The sequence below is a fragment of the Podarcis raffonei genome, chromosome 2 (genome assembly GCF_027172205.1).
Source record: "Podarcis raffonei isolate rPodRaf1 chromosome 2, rPodRaf1.pri, whole genome shotgun sequence".
Classification (NCBI taxonomy): Eukaryota; Metazoa; Chordata; class Lepidosauria; order Squamata; family Lacertidae; genus Podarcis; species Podarcis raffonei.
Window position 1 is genome coordinate 117,798,230 of NC_070603.1, and position 18,515 is coordinate 117,816,744.

General features: G+C 46.9%; 3 protein-coding genes across 4 annotated transcripts; 2 read left to right on the plus strand and 1 right to left on the minus strand.

Annotated features, from left to right (window-relative positions):
* Positions 1-303: 303 nt before the first annotated feature.
* On the minus strand, positions 304-7,453 carry LOC128409248 (zinc finger protein OZF-like). 2 transcript variants are annotated; one of them, XM_053379570.1, is made up of 4 exons: positions 7,292-7,453; positions 6,741-6,872; positions 4,208-4,342; positions 304-2,332 (listed from the first exon to the last, which is right to left on the minus strand). In XM_053379570.1, exons 3-4 carry the CDS (start codon positions 4,227-4,229, stop codon positions 801-803), a joined length of 1,554 nt encoding a protein of 517 aa, XP_053235545.1. In that variant the 5' UTR covers positions 4,230-4,342; positions 6,741-6,872; positions 7,292-7,453; the 3' UTR covers positions 304-800. The 2 variants fall into 2 exon arrangements, with proteins under 2 accessions (XP_053235545.1, XP_053235544.1); XM_053379569.1 differs by lacking the exon at positions 6,741-6,872.
* A 2,355-nt stretch (positions 7,454-9,808) lies between these two features.
* On the plus strand, positions 9,809-13,582 carry LOC128408791 (SCAN domain-containing protein 1-like; the record flags this gene model as incomplete). The annotated part of the gene is made up of 3 exons (XM_053378812.1): positions 9,809-9,980; positions 11,334-12,182; positions 13,529-13,582. Coding segments are annotated over exons 2-3 (792 nt in total), but the record flags the coding sequence as incomplete, so codon positions are not given.
* On the plus strand, positions 13,571-17,668 carry LOC128409286 (zinc finger protein 239-like). Its single transcript, XM_053379634.1, has 2 exons — positions 13,571-13,637; positions 14,160-17,668. The coding sequence occupies exons 1-2, from the start codon at positions 13,583-13,585 to the stop codon at positions 15,113-15,115; spliced, it is 1,011 nt and encodes a 336-aa protein (XP_053235609.1). The 5' UTR covers positions 13,571-13,582; the 3' UTR covers positions 15,116-17,668.
* Positions 17,669-18,515: the final 847 nt, after the last annotated feature.

Genomic DNA, 18,515 nt, shown 5'->3' on the forward strand with positions numbered 1-18,515 from the left:
CTCAGCCATCCCATACTTCTCTGCCCCCCAACCCTGGTTCATTCTCCCTCGCCATATCAGCATACTGCTGATATTAATGCTCTCAGTGCGGCCTCACCTGCACGATACACTTAAAGCAGCATTGTACACTTTAAACAGCCATGGCGTCTCCTGAAGAACCCCAGGAACTGTAAGAGTGTTGGGAGTTCCCCTCTATTCTCCCTCAGAAAGCTACAACTCCCTGGGAAGAAGGACGGAAAATTGGTCTGGGAATTGTAAGTGCTGTGAGGGGGAATAGGCGGCCGGTGTGTGTGTGTGTGTGTGTGTGTGTGTGTGTGTCTCCCAATGTCTTTCATCACCCTTAACAAACTACAGTTCCCAGAATTCTGCACACAAGGGTTTAGATGGGGAAGTCAAGGCTCTTAAAATTGGGTGCTTGGCCAAGGCCAACTAGCGAACTCGCGGCTGAGGTACGATTTGTTCAGAGGGCTTTTGGGTCGTGCTCTGCTATGCCAGCCCAAAGCTTCGAATGTTGAGATGGTTAGCCATCTGTATGCAGTTGTGGATGGTGACTGTTGAGCCTGGTGGAAGCCTGACAGTAGGTGGCGCCAGAGAGCCAATGTCAGGCAGAGCCGACTAATTCTAGTTCTGTCCTGCCATCTTCCCTGCCGAATTCTTCCAGGGAAACATGGAGACTAAAGAGGAAGCTAACAGACGGTGCTGCCACCCCCTGGACTGGGAGTCTGCCTGGCGAGGTTGGCAGGACACCCCCCTATCTGCCCTCGTGTCTCAGCCACCGCTCCTCGCAGGGATTCTTCATTCTACATTAAGCCGCCACCTTCATTTAAAATGTCCTCCCCAATTAAAGCATCGCTGTCCGCCTCCTGCCCGTGGGTTCTTAGGTGGGTGGCAAGGTGGGTGGTTCGAATGAAGCTCTTCCCACAATCGGGGCACTTGTGGGGTTTCTCTCCCGTGTGGATCCTCCGGTGCCGAGTGAAGGCCGACTTCCAGCTGAAGCTTTTCCCGCAGTCGGCGCACTTGTAGGGCTTCTCCTCGGCGTGCGTCACCTCGTGGGAAACCAGCTGGGCCCTCTCACAGAAGCTCTTCCCGCAGTCCAGGCAGTTGTACGGCTTCTCCCCGGTGTGCAGCAGGAGGTGCCTGATGAGGACAGAGCTGCGGCTGAAGCTTTTCCCACAGTAGGAGCACTTGTAGGGCCTCTCACCAGTGTGGGTCCTCTCGTGCAAGAGGAGCTGCGCCCTCTGGACGAAGCCCCTCCGGCAGTGGGCGCACTTGTAGGGCCGTTCGCCCGTGTGGATTCTCTGGTGTCTGATAAGGTCCGAGTGCCAGCCGAAACGCTTCTCGCAGCCCAGGCACTTGTAGGGCTTCCCTCCGGTGTGGGTCCTCAAGTGCTCGATGAACTCCGAATTCCAGTTAAAGCTCTGCCCGCACTCGGAGCACTTGTAGCGCTTCTCCCGGGCGTGGATTCTCTCGTGGATGGCATGGTAGGCCCTGCGGATGAACCGCTTGTTGCAGAAGGAGCATTTGTATGGCCTCTCGCCCGTGTGGATTCTCTGATGTGTCAGGAAGACTGACTTCCTGTTGAAGTCCTTCCCGCACACCACGCAATGGAAGGGTGTCTCGCCCGTGTGCGTTCTCTCGTGCGCAGTGAGCTGCTCCTGCTGCCGGAAGGTGTTCCCGCAAACTAAGCACTGATACGGTTTCTGTCCGGTATGGATCTGGTGGTGCCGGAGCATGTTCGCCTTGGAGCAAAAGCGCTTTTCGCAATCCAGGCACTTGTACGGCTTTTCTGCTTGGTGGACTTTCTTATGCACGGCCAGTTCTGAGCTCCCCGCAAAGACCTGCTTGCAGGCGGTGCACTGATGCGCTTTCTCCCTCTTACGCATTTTCCTGGTTACTGGGAGCTGCGTGCTCTGACTCATCAGCTCTCCGCAGCTTGAGCATGTCGCCCTTGTCTGGGTTTTCTCTCCCAAAAGGTTCGCCCTCCAGCCAAAGTGCTTCCCGCAGTGCGTGCATTTGCGGGTTTTCTCTGGCTTGTAGATTCTTTGACGTCTAAGGCGATGGGAGACAGGCTCTGCACTTTCCCCGATGCGCAGCTTGCGTCTGCCAGCCTTCCCAAGTGCCTGCACGTTTTCCGATTCACCGACATCCGCCGAGAGTCCTTCTTGGGATACACTCCTCCTCTGATCCATGGGCTTACCTGCAAGATCTACAGATGCTTCTTCCGGCACGTGAGACATGGAAATGCTCTCTTTGGTTCTGTCAGGTGAGGCTCTGGGTTCGGAGAGCTCGAGGTGTAAGGAAATTTCCTCACTCTCAGTCATGGAAGCACAACCTACAACAAGATGATTTTTTTAAAAAATGAATCTCTTCTTCTTAACAAGGTAACAGCCTGTTGGCTGGATCAGGTCAGTGGCCGGTCTAGTCCAGCCTCCTCTTCTCACACTGGCCAACTCCTCAAGCAGGACATGAGTACAAGAGCAATTTGTCTAATCCTCTCAAAGCCACTCAGGTTGGTGGCCATTCCTGCCTCCTGTGACAGAGAGTTCCATAGGTTAACTGAGATCTACAAGTATAGGGCAGTATACAAATTTTATTAATAGTAGTACTAGTAGTGATAGGGACGTGGGCGGCACTGTGGTCTAAATCACAGAGCCTAGGGCTTGCCATATCAGAAGGTCGGCGGTTCCCCGCGACTGGGTGAGCTCCTGTTGCTCGGTCCCTGCGCTGCTCTGGTTCGCCAGAAGCGGCTTAGTCATGCTGGCCACATGACCCGGAAGCTGTAGGCCGGCTCCCTCGACCAATAAAGCGAGATGAGCACTGCAACCCCAGAGTCAACCGCGACAGGACCTAATGGTCTGGGGTCCCTTTACCTTTACGAGTAGTGATAATAATAATAATAATAATAATAATAATAATAATAATAATAATAATAAAATAATAAAAATAAAAATAATTTATTATTTATACCCTGCCCATCTGGCTGGGTTTCCCCAACCACTCCGGGCGGCTTCCAACAAAATATTAAAATACAATAGTCTGTCAAACATTAAAAGCTTCCCTAAACAGGGCTGCCTTCAGATGTCTTCTAAAAGGCTGGTAGTAGTAGTAGTAGTAGTAGTAGTAATAGCACCCTTTATTGTTCATATAACTGAGAATTTAAATTGCCAATCTCTTCAGCCCAATAAAACTAATCTGTGAAATCCAAAAGCTTGCATCCTTTTGCCAACAAGATAAATTGATCCAATCAAAGGACTTGCCTTACAGGAGTTTTAATTCTTTATTTAATTCTTTGGGAACAACAATTTTTTGTAGACAAAAAATATATTGCATTAAGTCCTGGGAATTTTTTTTGTTTGCTTTACATACAAAAAACAACTACTGTGTGTTTTATATACAAAAACAACAACTTTGTTGGACTGGCCATGTTGTTCGGATTATCGTCTTCCAAAGCAACTACTCTATTCCAAACTTTAAAACGGAAGTGCAATGCTGGCAGTCAACAAAAGCAGTTTAAAGACTCTCTCAGGCAAATCTTTAAAAATGTAGTATAAACACCGACAACTGGGAAACACTGGCCTGCGAGCGCTCCAGTTGGAGAAGAGCCTTTACCAAAGGTGTCATGGGCTTTGAAGACACTTGAACGCAGGACGCAAGGGAGAAATGTGCTAAGAGGAAGGCATGCTTGGCAAACCCTCACCATGATCAACTCCCGCCGGGAAACCTATGTCCCCACTGTGGAAGGACGTGTGGATCCAGAATTGGCCTCCACAGTCACTTATGGACACATCGTTAACACCATGTTCATGGAAGACAATCTTGTTCGGCTATGAGAGATCGCCAAAGAAGAAAGATAACTATTACTAAGTTGCATTCCAGAAGGAATGAGAAGGAACCTGTGGCCCTCCACAAATTGCTAGACTATAAATCCCATTGGCTCCAGCCAACATAGCCAGGAGAGAGGAATGATGAGAGTTGTAGTCCAACCAAAATATCTGGAGGACCATGCAGGCTTCGCATCCTTGTTTCAGTCAATGGTGAATTATTAGTTCACTGGTGCCATTCAGATTATTTCCTCTTCGGCTCGAATGCAGGGGGCAGTTTTAATGGTATTATATGCTTCACCCACCACTGGGATGTGGCCCCTGAAAGGGAATGTGGCCCTCGAGGTGATAAAGATCCCCCATCCTTGTCACAGCCAGATTCTTACCTGTTTTGGAGTCCAGCGCCATCTTATAGTGTCTTTGGGGAAAGAGAAATAGGCTGAGAATCTTGCTTCACAGACATTCCAACGAAGCCGGTGTGTGTTGTCATTTGCCTCTACGTAAAACAAGAAGGCCAGTCCCTACACGAAAGAAGAGGACAAAAAGAAAGAAAGAAGAGGGTTGCGCTGTGGCTTAAACCACAGAGCCTAGGACTTGCCGATCAGAAGGTCGGCGGTTCGAATCCCCGCGACGGGGTGAGCTCCCATTGCTTGGTCCCTGCTCCTGCCAACCTAGCAGTTCGAGGACATCAAAGTGCAAGTAGATAAATAGGTACCGCTCCGGTGGGAAGGTAAACGGCGTTTCCATGCGCTGCTCTGGTTCGCCAGAAGCGGCTTAGTCATGCTGGCCACATGACCCGGAAGCTGTATGCCGGCTCCCTCGGCCAGTAAAGCGAGATGAGCGCCGCAACCCCAGAGTCGGCCATGACTGGACCTAATGGTCAGGGGTCTCTTTACCTTTACTATTATTATTATTAAAATTGGTATACTGCCCTATACCCATAGATATCAGGGCAGTTCACATAATTAAACAATTACTGTATATGAAGGTTGTATCATCTTAGGAGGAGAGTGGCTGTAAGGGGGAGTGGCTACGGCACTCATGAAAGGACCCTGCACTTTGGAATCTGCCGCTATATTAGACTACAACTCCCATCATCCCTCACCGTTGGCTACAGTGGCTGATGGGATTTGGAGTCCAGCAACTTCTGGAGGGTCACAGGTACCCTGTTGCTGATGTAATGGGAGATGCCAGGGTTTGGCAGATTAAGTTGGTGGATTATGCCAAATTGGCAAAAATGACTGGAAGAATCAGAAACCAGAATTTTAATAAGGGATAGGGAAAATTTATAATTTATCTTAAAAACCACTGTAAACCGTTAGAACTGTTAGTAGGACTGGAATAACCATTGTAGTTTAATGGTGAATTTTGGACATAACAGAGATGTAAAAGATTTGGATTATCGTGAAAGATGCAGGAGGAAATGGCTAACAATAGGACCCACAAAGAGGAGGAGGAAAGTCTGGGAGATTCTTTGGAATCTTGTTTTTATGTTGTATATTGGATATGTAACTGTAAAACTTTGATCTGACAGCAAAATAAGCCAAAGAAAATAATAATAATAATAATAATAATAATAATAATAATAATAATAATAAAGAAGGGACGCGGGTGGCGCTGTGGGTAAATCCTCAGCGCCTAGGGCTTGCCGATTGCATGGTCGGCGGTTCGAATCCCCACAGTGGGGTGAGCTCCCGTCTACGGTCCCAGTTCCTGCCCACCTAGCAGTTCAAAAGCACCCCTAAAAGTGCAAGTAGATAAATAGGAACCGCTTACTGGCGGGAAGGTAAACGGCGTTTCCGTGCGCTGCGCTGGCTCGCCAGATGCAGCTTTGTCACGCTGGCCACGTGACCCGGAAGTGTCTCCAGACAGCGCTGGCTCCTGGCCTATAGAGTGAGATGGGCGCACAACCCGAGAGTCTGTCAAGACTGGCCCGTACAGGCAGGGGTACCTTTACCTTTAATAATAATAATAATAATAGATGCAGTTGCTCTGCCCCTGATCTGAAAGCAAAATAAACTAATGATAATAATAATAATAATAATAATAATAATAATAATAATAATAGAAGCAGTTGCTCTGCCCCTGAACTCCATGTAGGAGTAGAAAGACGCAAACCAGCCAGGACTCGGGCGTCAGGCTACAAGGCTGGCATTCCTACTACAGGCCTCTATGTTGTGAACTGCCCTGATATCTGCGGATACAAATTGCATTAATAATAATAATAATAATAATAATAATAATAATAATATGCAACTGGTTTTGCTGATTAAGATTCAGCAGTCTCCTTCCCATTCATGAAATTGGATTGGAAGCCCTGGGCCCTCTTGAACCCAAAGCGGAAGTGTTGCTCTTGGACCATGGTTGAGGGAGTCTGTGTGGCCCTCCAGGTGGTGCTGGACTCCAACTCCCATCAGCCCCTGCTGTTGGCCAAACTGGCTGCAGTGGCTGATGGGAGTTGAAGTCCAACACCAGGTAGAGTTTAGCCAGGCCCGTTTTAATCCACAACATACACAGGGCTTTAATATACTGGGATCAAAAACCGAGGAGAGGAAATGAGGTCACTAGGCATGTAAACATAACTATAATAAACAGAAACAACACTTTGGGCACCTGACAATGACTCCAGTCCAGAAAAATTGACAATCCAGCACCTGCCAGATGCTGTTGAACTACAACTCCCTGACCACTAGGCAGCGCAGCCTAGGGGCTGATGGGAGTTGAGAGCCCCACAACCTTTGGGGGGCCTGGGGTCACCCCCCCATCCTTATAAGAAAGAAGTGTGCCTGGAAGACAGATCTATTTATATTTATTTAGAAAGGTCTGAATCTAAAAAGGTCTGAATCCAAAAATTCAGAGCAGCTCTCTCCCCCAGGTGCAGAAGACATTAGAGGCAAGATATGAGAAATGTTTTCTCACGGAATCTCTCCGACAGCCTTTTTCACGCCTTTGTCTTTTCTGATGGCCTTTGTTTCCAAATGCAGCAGACCCCAGACCGTTCCATACAGCCTGGTTTCTTGATTTCTTTTTCACCCTATTGAACATCTGCCTCTGGCAATAAAAAAATACAATAAATCTGAAGTGAATTGGCTTAAAAAAGAAGAAGAAATATCTCGAGTGGATTGGCATTTATTAAAAAGAAAAGGGCTGGACTGCAGTCCTGTCTCTGCACTCCTATTCCTTAGGAACGTAGCCCTGAGCAGGTAAAAATTAAAATTAATATCAATGCACCCGCGGATCAGTTTGCTTGTGAGCGCCTTCGCTCCACAGACCCGTGGAGATTAAAAATGGCAACAAGGACATAGACCTTCTTGTATCCAATTTCAGGCCCCAGATCTTACCTCTGGACACAGAAATAAACAGGCCACATTGCTGGCATCCTCCCCCTTTATTTTGCAAACCCGATCTCAGATACACACCCACCCGCACCCCAAAATGCACACCCTTTAGTTGCATTTTGCGAAACTTACCAGGGGCTGCAGCAAGGCTCCCCCACGGAGACAGCCGCGCCCCCCAAGCCGTGCAAAATAAAATGCATGGGAAGCCCAGGCAGCCCCTTGCAGAGCCGATCATTTAAGGCAGGACGGGATCCCCTTTCCTGTTTTTCGCAGCGCAACCTCCGGGGCCCTCTGGTGGCCGCACGAGGTATCACAGAATCGTAAAGTTGGGAGGGACCTCTAGGGTCATCTAGACCAACCCGCCGCAATGCAGGAATCTCAGCTAAAAAGGATATACCAAGAACTCAGGCCACAAGTTTCAATATAAGGAATAATTCCTACTCGAGAGTTGAAAAGAAAAACGTGTATATTCTGCTAAGAATGGTAAATTTAAACACAACGTGTAAGTACAGTAGTTTTAAGGTAAAACGTTTAAGTACAGAAATAATGTAGTTTCAAATATGCAGTGATATAGTATAAAGGTACATAAAATACCAGTACACAACAATTATTTTGTACAAGTCTCAATGGCAGTCAAAAGGAGTCCATATTATATAGAATCAGAATAAAGAATCAAATAGGGCCGAAAAGGAGTATCCGGAGTGTGAATCAGATGTACGACTCAGTAGTGGTGACCAGGACAGGGCCCTGTTTCGGAGTAAACGCCTTCTTCAGCTCGGTTTTTTGAGGGCTATAAATCTGTTGGAAGTCTGTATCATTTAATTCTTTTATGTTTCTTTTTCGACATGCGTCTTAGATAATGGAATGCTTCCACGTTTTCATGCGTTTCTCCCTGACAGAGGGCTGAAATAAATATTTAATTGCCTCCCCAAGGGGCCCCTGCCTCAGAAGGAGGACCAGGGCCTTGGAAGGAGCGCAAATGAAGGCTCTGTACCGGCCGGGAAAAGACAGAGACCACACCAGGATTTGGAAAAAGCAAAGCCTGATCTTTATTGAAAGAACAGAAAAAAGCAACACAAAAAACTGTTGCAACAGGGTCCCCGCTCACGCAATGACACGAGTCAGAGACCCTGAACAAAAGGACTGCCTTGATTCTTATACCTTTTGATTTTCATTCAGATGAATAGCAAGGAGGTGGGGGAAGCGACATGAGTGGTGTGAAGAGTGGATTAACATAAGGTGAGCAGGATGCTGAAAGACTTTCTGGAGGTGTCAATTTGCTGAAGGCTCAGGTGGTATGTGTCGTCGTGTTATTTAATTTTGGATCTGCTTAAAATGGCTTTTCCTTTATCTACAGGAAAACCTCTGCAACTGCTGATAATCAGCATGCAGATGTGAGGCTGGATGTTTGAGAAGATGTTCAGGAAATGACTTAAATGTTAATGTGAAATCCTATTCTGCATTGCTATCAATTTGGGTGTGATAGCCTGATGTTTGCATACTTTTTGGAAAATAGGACTGCTTTATTTTGAGCTCATATCTGTGTGTATTCATGGTATGGTTTGCAGACGCAGGAGGAGGCAGTGTGGTGGATTGAGTTTCGGCAGCCTTTTGGATACAATATTGAGTAAAAACTACATTTTGAAATATTTAGATTGTTACATTCTTTAAAAACTACATTTTGGATATATTCAGAAAAGTACAGCATAGTACGGCATTTCATTAAAGATACATCCACAAATACATTTTAAAAGGATAGCTTCATGGAGAAAGAGGTACACAGGAATGGCAACAGGCATCAAAAAGGCACACATTATATTACATTCAATGATACGTGAAAAGACACAGTAAGATGGCATATTCCCAACAATGTGTTCTTTAAGGCACAGTTTATTATTGTTGTGGGACTTTGGGGTAGGATGATATCATTAGGATCATTTTTCCTTTATTCCCCTCTCTGACCCTGATTCTCTTATGACAGGGCCATCCAGCCTCAGGGTGGCTAACTCCAATAAAATTACAGTAAAAACATAATGGGGGGGGAGGAAAGGGGGGAGAGGAAAAAACCCAATTTAAAATACAAGTTAAAATGCAGTTTAAAATGCAGCCTCATTTTAAAGTAGCTGATAAATCAAGACCATAAGGGGAGGGAAACATAAGGGTCAGACCGAGTCCAAACCAAAGGCCAGGTGGAATGGCTCTGTCTTGCAGGCCCTGCGGAAAGATGTCAAGTCCCGCATAAAACATAAAAACCACAATATGTATATATAATCAAAATAAAAACAACAATCCAATAACGCCCCCCCCCCAAAGAACCACATTTTAAAAGGGTATAGGATGTCAATCAGATCAAAGGCCTGGTTAAAAGGGAACGTTTTTGCCTGATAATTAATAACAATAACAATAACAATAATACAGCAGCAGCAGCAGCTGCAAAGGAGAGCTTTCTTCATTTCCATGCAGGTTGAACTTTATCATGAAACCAACAAGCTCTCTTCCTCCTGCTGCACAGCACAGCACAGCACACAAACACACAACACACACTCTTTTCTCAGGCAGAAGGCAGCTCCGCCCTGCTTCGGAGCGGCTCTCTCAGGGTTAAGCGCAGCGAGTTGGGAGTGCTAGAGCGGACAGTCCTCCCGCCCCCGGGCCCTCCACCCGCACGTGCCGGGGAGAAGGAGGCGGCGGTGGCGGCAACGCGGGGACTTCCTGGCCCGCCCACCGTGGGGAGGCGGACTTTGGCGGACTCCGGGAGCCTCTTCCCGGCGGGTTCGGAGGAGCGGAGGAGGGAGGTGGCTCCGGGCTGGTCTTCTGCAAGCAGGTGCCTCTTTGGGTTCAGTCCTTGGCCGCGACCCCCTTCCGCGGGGAAGGGAAGGGTCTCAAAGCCCCCCGCCGCGCCCCTTTGGGTGCCCAGGTGCGGAAAGAGGGCAGGGGTCCTGCACCTGGAATGGTTGTTGCAGGGGGGACCTTTAATGGTTGTTCAACAGGTGCAGCTGCCAGGGCTCCAGAAGGAGGAGGTGCAGCAGCAGGTGCACCTTTAACATTTTTTATCATTTTTATGGGATTTGTGAATTCCTTAAATCTCTTAAAAATAAATAAATCCCAAGCACCTCACTTAAAATAAAACGTACATTTAAAAAGTACTGGTAAAAGTCAGTTTTGGTTTGTTTTTTTAAAAAGTTGGTCTTTTTAAATGCAAAATATAAATAAATCAGCATGGTAAAATGATATTATATGCTAAGATACAAGTCGGCTTTGCCAACTACCGTCACTGTTCTGATAAAACTGATCATAGCTCTACATAGTTGCATAGAAGACAGCTGTTCAGCAGGTGCAGCTGTCAGGGCTCCTACAACATTAATTTATTTTATTTTAATGGGATTTGTAAACGGCTTAAATTTTCAAAGCTGCCAAGCAGCTTGCTTAAAATAAAAAAGACATTAAAAAGTATGAATAAAAGTCAGATTTAAAAACAAGTTGATCTTAAAAAAAATAAACAAACTATCAATAAATTGGCAGTTTAAAATATACGTTGTAAAATAAAGTGATATGTTAAAATGCAAGTCAACTTTACAGCAGTATTCTGGAGCAGATACCATCACTATGCTGATAACACCCAGTCATAGCTGCTTAGAAGTTCAGCAAGTGTAGCGTTCAGGGCTCCTGCACCATTAATGGTTGTGTAGAAGGAAGAAGTTCAGCAGGTGCAGCTTGTGGGGCTCCAGCACTTTTCACAGCTATGTAGAAAAAGTAATGCCAGGCAGTGTAGCTTGCCCTGCAGGTTCTGGCTTCCCCATCTTTTAAAAGGGATCTTGAATTTACTTGTAGCAATGAGAAAAGAGACAATCTTCCTTATAAGGTGTAATGATGCAGATACCTTTAAAAAAAGGATCAGGTAAATTAATAGAGGATAAGACCATTGATGTCTCCTAGCCACAATGGCAACTGTTCTCCCTCCATTGTCAAGCATTCTTTGGGAAGAGGGATTGGTTGTTAAGCCATTCTGGGAATTGTAGATCTATGAAGGGGATAGGGTTTCTCATAACAATACTTAGCGCCATTAACAAACCACTTCCCAAGATTCTTCCTATACTGCCTTAAGTGTTTAGTTCAGATGGGGCCCGAGGCTGTAGGTTTTGTCTAATGTGTCTTCATTCTCTTTCCCTTCCATTAGGGAGAAGCCTCCGTTCCTTAACCCAGATTCCTAAATTCTGTCTGTATAAAAAACCTCTACCTGTGGACTTCTCTGAAAACAACTGGCCTGCAGGTCAGGCGGCAGTGGAAAATGGCAGTAGAGCGGGGCGATGTATCGACACTGGGTGTAAAGTTAAAGTCTGCCCCCTGGACTACAATTAAGGTTGAGGAGCCGGATCCAGAAACGGAGCAGAGTCTGGTTCTTGAGATCCAGGAAGGGAGCACTAGAGGATTCTGGGAAAGAACCGTTCCGCCACAGGCCAACCGGGAAGGCAACGAAGAGGTGCAGCGGAGCTGGGAAGCTCAACTTCAGGGCTTTGTGAAGGCGCTCGAGTCCCCTCATTTGGACGGGGGCTGCTCTCAACCGCCACGGCCCACCCCGCAGGACAATTGCGTTAGGGAGGCGGCTGGAGGACAAAGGGCCATAAAACTCCCGCCAGGCCTCTGCTCGGAGGAGTCACACAAAACCCTGCTGCCCCAAAATGGGGCAGGCGGCGGGACAGTGAAGGAAGAGGCCCCGGAGGGGGAGACGGTCGCAGAGGATACCCTGCGGCTGCGCTTCAGACATTTCTCCTGCCGCGAAGCGGAGGGGCCGCGAGACGTGTGCCGGAGGCTCCGCGAACTTTGCCATCGGTGGCTGAAGCCTGAAAGGCGCACCAAAGAGGAGATTGTGGAGCTGGTGGTCTTGGAGCAGTTCCTAGCCCTTCTCCCGAAAGAAATCCAGAGCAGGATCAGGGCCTGGGACCCAGAGACTTGCTCCCAGGCGGTGGCCTTGGCGGAAGATTTCCTGATGAGGCAGCGGCAGGATGAGGAGGCAGAAAAGAAGGAGGTAGCTGGGTTTGATAGCTGAGTGGTCCTCGTCCAGCCTTGCTTTATTTTGTTTATTCCGGGGATGAGAAACCACGGTGACCTTCCAGATCTTTGCCAGACTTCAGCTCCCATCAGCCGCAGCCAGTGTGATCAATAGGCATTGGATGATGGGAGTTGTAGTCCAGGGATTATTTAACTGTAAGCCACTTTGGGGGCACAAGAACACTGAGTAATGGCTTTGTCCTTCTCTGTGCAGCATTAGCCAGTGTGGTGTAGTGGTTAAGAGTGGTGGACTCATAATCTGGGGAACCAGGTTCGATTCCCCGCTCCTCCACATGCAGCTTCTGGGTGACCTTGGGCTAGTCACACTTCTCTGAAGTCTCTCAGCCCTACTCACCTCACAGAGTGTTTGTTGTGGGGGAGGAAGGGAAAGGAGAATGTTAGCCGCTTTGAGACTCTTTCGGGTAGTGATAAAGCGGGATATCAAATCCAAACTCCTCTTCTTCTTCTTCTTCTTCTTCTTCTTCTTCTTCTTCTTCTTCTTCTTCTTCAGATCACTCATCAAGATGGAAGGGTCAGAGCTCAGTGCCAGAGATTCCTGACCTCTCTCATAATGCCAAAACTCATGGGCTGAATGTTGGAAGTTTCAGAACAGACAAAAGAAAGAGTTAAACTGTGGAACTCGCTGCCACAAGAAGCAGCAATGGCCACCAACCTAGATGACTTTAAAAGAGGACTAGACGCATTCATTGAGGAGAGGGCTCTCAATGGCCATTAGCTATGATGGCTGTGCTCAGCCGCCATAGTGGAAGGCAGTAATGCTTCTGAACACCGTTTGCTAGAAACAGAAGGGGAAAGGGCTCTTGTGCTCAGATCCTGCTTGTGAGGCAGCTTGTTGGCCCCGTGAGAACAGGATCCTGGGCTAGATGGGTCTCTGGTCTGATCCATCAGGCTCTTCTCTCATATATATATGTATATGTATATGTATATGTATATGTATATGTATATGTATATGTATATGTATATAATTTGCAGAATGTGCATAGGTTCAGAATGAGACCAAGAGCATCAAGTGATACTGAGGACAATCCTAGCAACGTTTTCCAATATATTTCTTATCAACAAAAAAATGTGGTGCGGTGTGTGAGCACATTTTTATTCTGAAAAGTGTGGCCCAGAGAAAAAAGTTTGAGAACCACTGATCTAGGAGGAAGCCCACGAGTGGTACAAGACACAGGGAGAAAAACATTTCTCTTACCTGCTTTCTCCGCTCCTCTGTTACGTTCCCCTGCCTAACTTGCCTTTTCCCTTAACTAAATATATATGCATCTGTCAATGAAATGCTGTTTCTCAATTCTGTTTCAGGTAATGAGGTCACCCAGGGATAAGCCAGATTGTCTTCCCCTGGACTTGTGCCAGATGCCAGCCCTGAAGGAGATCAAACGAGAGGAGGACTTGGATGTTCCCATGCAGGGTAAGGACCTTTTCTGTTACTGGATTCAGAGTTTCCAATTAGGGGCTTCATCAAAAGACATTTGATGAATCTGGCATACGGTTCTGGCAGGAGGTGTTCCCCCCACCCTAACTTTGCTGCTTGCCGAATTCAGCTTTCTCAGAATAGATCCATTGACATGAATGAGCATGACTAAGTTTGGTCCGTTAATTTCATTGGCTCTGCTCTGCATGAAACCTAGTTGAATAACACCTGTAATATACCTTTTCTGCTCATTTTAATTCTTTGCGTTTATATGTATGTCAGCATATATATCTCTGCTAACAAATAATCCTCGTTCTCAAACAGATATATCTTTGTTTCAGGGTGTGGGTGTATCGTTCTTAGTATTTGATTTCGATTTCAATAAAGTTCTACATGGAGATCCAAGGATATCTTCTTTATTCATGTCTCCTGTTGTTTTATTAAAATGTGATTTGTGGATCCCTTTTCCACTGTTCAGGGAATCATTTAGTTTCTGCATTCTCCCCCTTTGTATTCTAGAAAGTAATTTGAGGAAGGAGAAGACCCATACAGAAGTTTCTGGAGACGTGCAGCCATATTGGATGTCGTCAGGGAGCTGCGACCAGCACATTTCTCCCCATCCTGATTTTTGGGAAGCCTCCGAGAGCCGCATGGGAAGTGGACCCGAGAATGAAAGCTTGGTTCATTGTCCTCAAGGCTGTTGCAAACAATTCAATGGAACAACCAACCCCCAGAGAATCTTGAAAGGCGAGGGACGGATCTCTTGCACTGAGTGTGGGCAGCTTTGCAGAAGCGATCATGGTGAAGATTGGAGAATGCACTTGGAAGAGAAACCTTACGAGTGCTCGGATTGTGGGAAGAGGTTCAGCCGGAAAGCCGACCTTGTCAGTCATCAGAGAATACACACGGGGGAGAAACCCTACAAATGCCCAGACTGCGGGACCAGCTTCAGCGACTGCTCGAGCCTCAGCAGGCACCGCAGGACCCACAGCGACGAGAGGCCCTACATCTGCTCGGAGTGTGGGAAGAGCTTCGCTCAAAGAGCAAACCTTATTAAGCATCACCGGACCCACACAGGGGAGAGGCCTTATACCTGCTTAGAGTGCGGGAAGAGCTTCAGCCAGCAGTCGAACCTGATCTTGCACAGGAGAACCCACACGGGGGAGAGGCCCCATAAGTGCCCCGAGTGCGGGAAAGGCTTCAGCCGGAGGTCGCACCTCCGCGTCCACGAGAGAGCCCACACTGGAGAGAAGCCATTCCTGTGCTCGGTTTGCGGGAAAGGCTTCAGCCGGAGGCCTAAGCTGGTGACGCACCAGAGAATCCACACGGGAGAGAAACCGTACGAATGCTCTGACTGTGGCAAAGGTTTCACGGGAGCCTCTAGTCTGAACAGGCATAAGCGGATTCATTCCGGGCAGATCCCACAGGTCCCCCCACGGCAACTGATTTTTAACAGAAGCCATGTTTTGAACTGAGCAATGGTTTTGAGGGAGGGCAGCACAGTGTTCAGTAGGCCCCAAAGACCTACAGGCCCCAATGACTCACTTCTATGCACAGTGGACTCTGGTGTCGTGGTTTGAGCATCCGGCTAAGACTGTGAATATCCAAGGTTGTAGTCAATTCACTCCCAGCCTGAGCGGACCCATTGAAACGAAAGAACCTACATCAGTCATGTCCGTTAACGTCAGTGTGTCTACTCTGAGTAGGACTAGGACTGAATATGACCGCTGGGATCAAATCCCCACTCAGACATAAGGCTTCCTTAGGGGACCTTGGGCTCGTGCAGTGGTTCCCAAACTTTTTCGGGTCACTGCCCTCTTGGTTCCATAAGTTCGCCCCCTACCCTATGAGAAGCATTATTCAGAATAGCGGTTTCCACAACCCGCTAAGGAAGATAACACAATCAAATTCAAAACAGGAACAATTAATTGCACATATATTCTAAATCCAGTTAGAACTATTTCGTAGCATTGGAAGGGACCCTGAAGGTCATCCAGTCCAACCCCGTGCAATAATTTAGTTTAATTCAACAAAATTGATTAACTTGATCCCCTGGTGCCAGCTTTTCAAAGTCTGCTGGTCATTTACATTTCCTGTGTATATTGTTGTTCTTTACATTTTAAGCAATGTGCTCCTTGTATTCTCCCCCCCCCCAACAGCATCCCACAGAGTCTGCTTGAATTTATTTTGCCACAAGTTTGTGTTCCATTTTGTTTCCTACATTTGGACAAGACTTACGTTTTCTGAAAGATGCCTTCTTGCCTCCAATAGCTTCCTTGACTCTGCTCATTAACCACGCTGGCATCCTCTTGGCTCTCATGGCGCCTTTCCAATTTATTCTAGCTGACCTTCTGTTATTGAGGTTTTGGTGCCGCCCCACTTTGGGACAGAGATTTGACCCCTTTGGCTTTCCTTTTCAAACTTCTTTATACTACCGGGTAATTCCTTAGTTTTTTGTAAGTTTCCTCAATTTGAAGTCAAACATGACTGAGTTGGACTTCCTTGCCCTTTGTTCAGTCAGAAATATATTGAATTTGATAGCGCTTGGGTCGGCGTTTCCAGTTGGTTCAACACCACTTAAGTACCCTGCCCCAAAGTCCTAAGCAGCACTTAAGATCTCAGCCTAGCCTGCCTCACAAGGTTGTGGGTAAGGGGAAATCCTTGCAAGGTGGGATATAAAAATGTAATAAAACACATGAAATAAGTAAAAATCAAGCATATGGGCAGTGGTGTGCGATCCCCTCCCCTGGAAAAGTGGATTTTGTGTGATCCCTTGGCATATTCACTTAATGAGGGGTGAACAATGCATGTATGAACTTGCCGCAAGAAGGTGATTTCAGGTGCAGCTGGGGATATTATAGATGGCACTTGAAGCATCAATATGTTGCTGGACTCCAATTCCCATCATCCCTGACCATTGGCCATGCTGGCAGGGCCTGATGGGAGCTGGAATCCAACAACTTCCAGAAGGCCATAGGCTCCCCATTCCTGGATTAAAACATCCACTGTATATTTTGGAATCTTGTTTGTCTGTTTAATGTGCATTTTTGGACACCTCTTAAGATAATTGTGACCTAATTTCCAGTTACTGTCCCTGAGTTCAACACACAGGCTTTCTTCTGTGTTTGGGTACAGCTGGACGCCATTTTGAATCAAGATGGCTGACTGGACCCTTCAGAACAACACTGATTTCAACCACTGATTTTAAAAACTGCAGTGATTTTGTTGTGGTCGTTGTTACTTAGGCTTGTATCCAGTCCTGGTCCTACTCAGAGTAGACCAATTGAAGTGAATGGGCATGACTAACTTAGGTCCATTAATTTCAGTGGGTCTACTCTGAGTAGGACTTCGCCAGATACAGCCCTTAGGATTCCAGAGGATTGCCTGTGTGTGAGGCTGCTAGTCAGTAAATAAAGTCCTGTTTATCCAGAAAGTTCCTTTCCAGTTGTCCTTCTGTTCTCTGGCTTCCATAATAAATGCCCATAACCAGCTGTTTCCTGGGTTCATTCCCTTCCCTTCTCCTTTCTTTAGGGTCTAAAAATCCTTTGCAGTGGACGTAGGCCCAATCTGTACTATACATTTCAAGCAGTACTGGAGCTCTTCAAGCAGTCGTGGCTTCCTGCAAAGAATCCTGGGAAGTGTAGTTTTTTTAAAAAAGGGGGACTGAGAGTTGCTAGGAGACCCATAATGCCCATTCTACACTTTTGGTGTGGCAGCTTTTGCACTTCGGAACTCCCTGCTCATTGACATTCGACAGGTGCCTTTTCAGCGCCTGCTAAAATCTTTTGTGGAATCCTACCTGGACATGTAAAATTGATGTGCGTTTTAATCTGGAGTACTAGTTTAGAATGTATACTTTTTAAACTCTTGGCTCCAGTCACCTTTTTATATAAACTTGCTGTTAACATTGGTTTCTACGGGCAGTTTTGATGCATATTTCATCTGCTTTGTAAATCGCTTAGGGGTTTCATTTGCAGTCAAGTGGTATACAACTTTTGTTGAATGAATAAAACACAAATACAGTCAAACCTCGGTTCCTGAACAGCTTTGTTTTCGAACGTTTCGACTCCCGAACGCCGAAAACCCGGAAGTAAATGCTCTGGTTTTTTAACATTTTTCGGAAGCCGAACGTCCAACGCGGCTTCGGCTTGAGTGCAGGAAGCTCCTTCAACCAATCAGAAGCCGCGTCTCAGTTGTCAAATGTTTCGGAAGCCAAACAGGCTTCCGGACTGGAGTGTGTTCTCCGTACAGTCAACTGAGGAGAGCTGTAGGCCATGCACAGGAAACCTGTCCGCCCACCAGATGTTGCTGAACTACAACTCCCATCATACTCTGCCATTGGGGGCAGATGGGAGATGTAGTCCAGCGACATCGGGCACACCAAAGGCTCCTTGCCAGTGTTAGAAACTCAGCGTATAAGCTAGGTGCCAAATTTCTATGATCTCAACTACATTGCTTGACTGTAGCTTGCTCTTACAATTCATTGGCCCCAGTATGCAAGGAGAAACACACAATGGAAATGGTACTGAAGATGGACTAAGGCCGAGGTTTTTAAACTGTGGTCGCCAACCTGGTGCCCACAAACCTTCACGCAGTTGCAATTGGACCCTCACCAGTAGCAAAACGCGCCTGGGGAATTTCTAACACTGCTCCCCGCACCTGCACAAAGGTTTATGCCTTGATAATCATGCCTCCAGCAAGAGAGAGCCACGGAAAATTAAATGATTGAAATAAGAGCATTTGAGAGATGTAAGGGAGCTTGTAGGTGGTCCAGACTAGCCTTCGGCAATCTGGTGCCCTGTAGACGTTTTGAAACACAAATCCTCTCCCCCACTGGACTACTGTGCTGTCTTCCATGTGGAGTCTCCTTTGCGC